The 6381-nt window shown below is 49.3% G+C and overlaps 1 protein-coding gene across 3 annotated transcripts in view; it reads right to left on the bottom strand.

Moving 5' to 3' along the window:
* KIRREL3 (kirre like nephrin family adhesion molecule 3) overlaps positions 1-5749 on the bottom strand; it is a 727360-nt gene extending 721611 nt beyond the window's left edge. For all 3 annotated transcript variants that reach the window (XM_073320929.1, XM_073320928.1, XM_073320926.1), the window contains exon 1: positions 5527-5749. In XM_073320929.1, coding sequence (XP_073177030.1) covers positions 5527-5581 — 55 coding nt within the window. In that variant the 5' untranslated portion in view covers positions 5582-5749. The remainder of the gene's footprint in view (positions 1-5526) is intronic.
* Between the last annotated feature and the right edge of the window lie 632 nt (positions 5750-6381).

Consider the following 6381-nt stretch of genomic DNA (forward strand, 5'->3'; position numbering starts at 1 on the left):
ACTCCTCCCGACTTTACAGGAGAGAGAAAAAACCCAGATCATATTTTATGCTGCAATATGGGAAAAGATTGGGAGCTACTAATCTAAGGTGTTAGTACCACAGGTCAGGATTTTCTATCTATACTAATTTTACCTGACTGATGTCCCTTTAAAGTAACAGTGAGGCATCCAGGAAACACAAGACAAAAGTAATGACACCTGCCTGAGATGTACTGCACCATGTAAGATGTACTGTGCCATGTACAGTGCCCTGAGACCTCTGCCTAACCGTAGCACAGGGAGACCAGTTACAAATGGAGCATTCGCCTCAAGACATGAGCCATTACTTGGAATTCCCTTGCTCTGTGAAAGTAATGAGGGTCTCAATGAAAGGCCAGTGACCCTTTTTTATGACGGAATGCAGCTGGTGGTACAGATCTAGCTTAAAAAAGGCATCTTTGGTCCTCTAGTGAATCTCACTGCAGGCCCTACTGATGAATTTCTACCACCTACCCATTTGTTTGTGCAAACCCAGTCATCAGAATCATGCAGAAGCGGATTGGACAAAGCACAGGAGAGCAATGATGCTGCAGCCCTTTTACATTTCTAATAGAGTTGATTCTCGTTTCCCCCCCAATGTAGTCTTGCCTTGCACTCCCAGGGGAAGTACCTTATCAGCAGGATTTCCCATCCTCTGTCATTGTAAGCAGTTACTTCTTGTTTCACTGTTAATGACTGAAAAATAATCCCCTCCTCATTTGGTGTTGGTGACAGGCTATGAGGTCACCCCTTTCTCCAAGACCTGATGCATTAATTTCTCTTTACTTCTCCATAAACATCTCTGGAGCATGGAAATTCTCTGCCCTGCATGGGGAATACCACCGAATATACCAGCAAGCCCCCGAGAAAGGCTCTCCCAACTCCCTACAGGGCAAGACGACCATGAATAGAGTCCAGAACTTGTGTTATCAGAACTTTTCAGCAAAGGATCCTTCTCTGGATCTTCTCCCATTTGTGGCATCAAGGTTCATGCTGCATGCACCACCCCAGATGTCCTGTCCCCCCCCAGACAATGTACAGAGAGGAATGGTTAAGTCACCAGCCCTACATGAAAATCTATTTATACAACCCTGTCAAAAGTTCACCTTTCTTTTGTATCAGCACCATTCTGCAAGCTTCTGGTCCATTCACCATCACCCATCGACTCTGTTCTCTTCTATCATAGCATTACAGGTAGAGGATTGGATAAGTGCCTCAGCTGGGTATTCCCAGCCCCTTGCTGTACCTGGATTTGACTTGATTTCCCTTCTCAGCTTAACCTCACAATTGCATTGCCCTTGTCACCTGTGGTCTGACGACTAGTCACGCTAATGTTCACACACTGCAAATAATAAAATGACCTGTGGCAAAGGGTCCTGGTTTGATTTTAACGAGTCCTTTGCAAGGACTGCAATCTCTTCAAAGCAAGGCAGAGGGGGAAAAGCTATGTACAGCTCCTACAGAGCCTGGACTTTACCGTCCCAAGGACAGATAGCCAGAGATCCATAGGCAAATAGGGCACTTCAGATCCTTGAGGGCAAGGGCTATTTTCTGATCTGAAAACACCCAGATAGACACTTCATTGGCAGCTGTCTAGTCACTCTAGATTTACACCAGGGTAACTGAGATCAGAACCTGGCCAAAGGACATGCCCCACAGAGCTTACAGTAAAACAGACGCAAGACGCTGGCACAAGAGTTCCAACCAAGTGGCACCTATGCCAGATCACTTCTGCAGAGGAAAGTTTCCTGACAGGGGCATGGGTTAAGGAGGCACTCGAGAGATGGAAGAGAAGCAGACATCTGTTCTATGTGGACTGGGATGACATCAAAGGAGGCACTAAGCCAAGGGGGGGGGGGGGACACCAAGGCAATAATGGGAAAAGGTGGCTAAGGAGCACTCCCGTGCCAGCACCTAGACTGGTCTCCAGGGAGAGGGGGTGATTTTCCATAGCCCCTCCTTGGAAGTTGGTTAGATCATAATGAGATTGTAGGGCTCACACTGCTGGTTCCCATGCATTTATAAATGCTCTTTTACAATGACTGAGCCACTTCATGGTGTCTGGCTCTGAGAGCCCACACAACCCAACCCAAGCCTTGTTTTAAAGCTAAGTTGCAGACTTCCACCTGTTTGTTGATGTTTTGTTGCACCAGGCCATGATTCCTGGCACACACCCTGGATGGATTTAACACAGAAGATTAATCGGCTCTCACTGTGAAATTCCACTTGAGTGCAGAGCATGTTTGGAATTTGGCTATGAAGACACCTTCACTGGACCTTCCCTATGGCTCTGGATCTGACAGATGGCAAGGGGCTTCCATGTTGCTATTTGTTTCTTCCAACCTCACCTCCTTTGGGTGAAGGGGAAAATAACTGGACATGATAAAAAGAAAAAAGATAGTGAGTTTCATGTTTTAGGATGACAGCGTCAATTCTCTTCTCACCAAAGGGCATAACACATCTCCCCCCACCAGGAGGTGAATTTCACAGTGACTTTATCCTGAGTTGCACCAGGCATTATGGTACTGACGACTTAGAAAAAGCAGCAACACCAGGAAAAATAAATAAACCAACCAACCACCACACCAAAAAACAACCTAAAGAGACTCTACACACAAAACATTGGCAGTTGTCAACTTTCAGAGCAAGAAGACAGGGGTTTGGGGCCATTTGCTGGGGAATCAGAGAATAAAAAACATGGGAAGGAGATTTGTTCTCCCCATACCTTAAGAAAAGTTCACTCTGACACTTTAAAGGCATAGGAATGAGTTACAGGAGAGACCATCCTCCTTCATTATTCTGTAATCCCTCTCAATGCAGAAAGGGGATGGGTGGGGTGGGGGCCCAGTGGATTAAATACTGGACATTTACATGTGGAGCTCTACTTGAGATCTGGCTTTGTAGAGCTAGTCTCAAAATTATTCCGTTAAGAGGCCTTAAAAGGGTCTACAGGGAAGCAGAAGTGTGTAAAGGAGAGAGACACTTCACACTGTGAAATCCTAGCACAGGCAGGGAATGGGGAGGTCAAACTGATCTCTGGTCAGCGAAGCCATAATGGGAATCCGTATCAGCCCAAGGCAATGCGCTCAACCCCCAGGATGTGAAACCCATGGGAAGTATGGTCACTGGTTAGAGCACATTGTATGGTCATCCCAGAAGCCCAATGTTGTTCGGCATCATTTCCCGGGACAGCATCAAACCAGTCTGCCACAAATATGCACGGGCCAACTGAGAACAAATCCTTGGGCTGAAATCCAGTGACCTTAACTGATTCTTCTCCAGGTATCTGAGATTCTCATGTAAGGCCCATGCCTAAGTTAAATGTTCCATGCATGATTCTTGGATCATACATATGTGATCCTTGCCAATCTGCTGTTACTGACTTGAAGAAGTAGGAGTGTGTTATTCCTGTGTGTGCTATTCACACTGATCCATTTGGGCCAAATTCACTCTTAGTGTAAGTGAAAGCAACTCCACTGACTTCCCTGGAGTGGCAGCTGCATATATCATGGGTAGGTCTGGCTCACTGACTTCACTGGGTCTACTTGTGTGAGTAAGGCAAGTGGGATTTGCCTGCGAGCTCCCTCCAGCACAAGGGGTCACTGCCCTATGGGTGCACACCACCTGCATCAGTCAATAAGGTAACTGTATGGCCCTACAGCCCGAGTGGCACTCTTAAGACCATGGGTGCATGTGCTACTGAAATCAGCGGCACCACAATGGGCACTGTGCCTAGGCGTGCATAAGCACTACCAGCCCAGCCCTGCAGTCAGAATGGGGAATTCCAAGTGGGGGAAGCACCAATGTGTCCTGGAAATACACTTCGGCTCCTGGATCTGCGCTACCCCTTCCTCAGCAGCCACACAGATTGGAGAGGGGATAGAACAAGACACACACCAGTGGGCTAGCTGCCCGGCTGCTGACTGTCACATTTCTCAGCACTGCAAGCAACAGCTCCATGGCAATGAATTTATCCTTCTTACAGTAGGAACCAGCCCATGTGCCATGTTAGCTGTGCTGCCATGTAACCCAACAGGAATACGCAAGGTACCAGAGGCGCATTCCCAACAGGTTGCCACAGAGAGGCAGATCAGCTAGACCACACAGCAAACAGACAAGATGTGGATCTACACAGCAGCTTTCAAACAGCAAGGCTCGTTAAAAAGTCCTAATTAAAAACAATGCCTGGGAAGTGTGTGTGTGGGGGGGGGAGCAAGGCCCTTCTGGACCCGAAAGGCAAACTTCTGCAGCTCTGCTAACAAACTGCCATTTGATCTGCAGGGATTGGAGAGGCTCAGGGGGCCGGGGAAGAGACACTACAAGGAAAAGCCAGGCTACCAAACTGCTCATATACCTGAACCTGCCACTGCCCCAGTGTGCCAGGAGAGCTCAGATTTGTTCTGCCTGAAATTGGCACGGCAGACACAGTGTGTTTCTTTTGTGCAGAATGAAGCACCTTCGATTGCAAACATGGCTCTCCCCTTTAGCGCTGTCAGTGGTAACAGGGTGTTGGGGGCACCCAGCGACAGGTCTGGCCCACAGCTCAGAAGAAAAAGCAACAAGTGGACAGCTGTAGAGCGTCATGCCTCCAACCAGGGGCTGACCACAACGAGCCTGTGTTTGGCTGGGGAGGGGGAGAAACAGCCACCCCTTACAAGCTACACTCTTCCCCCCCCCCAAAGTTTCACCCTTCCTGTAATCAACAGATGGACTCGTGGGTGGTTTCTTTTAACCACCTCACGCCCTGTCCTGCATGAACGCCTTCATGTGACCCAGCTAACACTTGGCGTTGGCATTCCGAGAGGGCATAAGCAGCTCCAATTCTTTACGCAAAACCCTCCGTATTCCACAGGTAACGGCCAACAGCTTTGCCCCAGCAACGCAGCTCTGAAATAACACCCCTCCCCGACGCCTGGGACGGCTGCTCAATATCAAAGTTGTGTGGGAAATTCCTCCAGACTGCCCGGCTCTCTCCAGCGTTGGAGGCATACGGCCAAAAGGGAGCGCCGAATCCCCCCTACCCCTACCACGGGGACCCACACGCTCTCATCGGAGACACCTCTTTCCATCACAAAACACGCTTGCAACTGTAGCCCCCCCGTCAAGGCGCTCTGCCCCAACCGAAACAAGGCAAAACCACCAATCTAAGGTGAACGAACCTTGCAAAACAAGCAAACCCCTCACTGGGGTCTAATGGGGAAGTGGGGGAAAAGCGGAGTTCAGAGCCGTGTTTACACACAAACAGGAGCTAATTAACTTAGCTGGAGCAGAAAGAACTCATTTGCATGGTAAACATTTTTTAAGGCGAGCTGTCTTGAGAGAGAGCAGAACTCCGGAATGCACTTGCCAGCGAAGGACCTTTTCCCAAATACGATCGCACCCTCCTGGTCAAACCCAGGGGCTCACCTGGCTGATCTCCCCAACAGGAGAGCCAGCACCCCTGCCTTGCCACCATCCCCGACCTGCCCGCACACCCTACTTTGAAACTCAGGAACCGCCGTGTCCTACCTTGGCTGAGCAGCAAGAAGCAGAGGAGCAGCAGGTCTGCCTGGAAAGCTTTCATTCCTTAGACTTCGCCAGCGGGGAGCGAGCAGGAATCAGGGGGCTGCAGCTTCTCCAGCGCTTGCAATCCTTTCTCTCCCTCTCTTCAGTCTCAGCAGCCGGTTGCGATGGAGTTGTTCTGAGCCGCCTCTGCTTGTCTGGCTCCTCGCAGCTCCATCCTCGGTCTCAGCATCCCAGCCTCCTCTACAGAAGCTCCTCCCACAGCAGTCAGGGACTTGACTGACAGAGCAAATCTTTTCTACACGGGCTGGGGGGGAGTAACAATGAAAGAGGGAATACTTGTTAAAAATGAAAAAGGCGGGTTATTTTTTCTTCTCCCCCCTCCCAAGAATGGGCTGCTTTCATCCGACACAAGCCCAGGCCGCCGGGCTCCATGTCTTGTCATGGGAGAAGATTTCTGATTTTACAGGAGCAAACTTGATTAATAATTTTCGCTCCTGCTAAATGAACGCAGGGAACTCTGTGCGCTTGCAAAGCAGCTGGGGGAGGGATTTTGTGCAGGGAGAGAGCATCACAGGTAGAACTTAGGCTGCGAGAAACATGTGCAACTCTCCATGTGCCAATTGCAATGGAGCAGATGAGATTTTTTTCCCCTTTGCTCTAGAAAGGTTTCCCACATCACCTCTGGGTTACAGCCCATGGCTGCTACTTTCTGCGAAGAGGCAGAGCCGGTGGCAAACAGCAATGCAACTAAGTGACTTTCCTATTTTGCAGCCCCTCTAACTTTTTTGTGCATGGGGAGAGCTTGCACCAGTAGCATTTGGAAAGTCTTGCAGGTGAACATCCCACTGTTTGCTTAGG

The sequence above is a fragment of the Lepidochelys kempii genome, chromosome 22, assembly GCF_965140265.1.
Source record: "Lepidochelys kempii isolate rLepKem1 chromosome 22, rLepKem1.hap2, whole genome shotgun sequence".
Taxonomy (NCBI): domain Eukaryota; kingdom Metazoa; phylum Chordata; order Testudines; family Cheloniidae; genus Lepidochelys; species Lepidochelys kempii.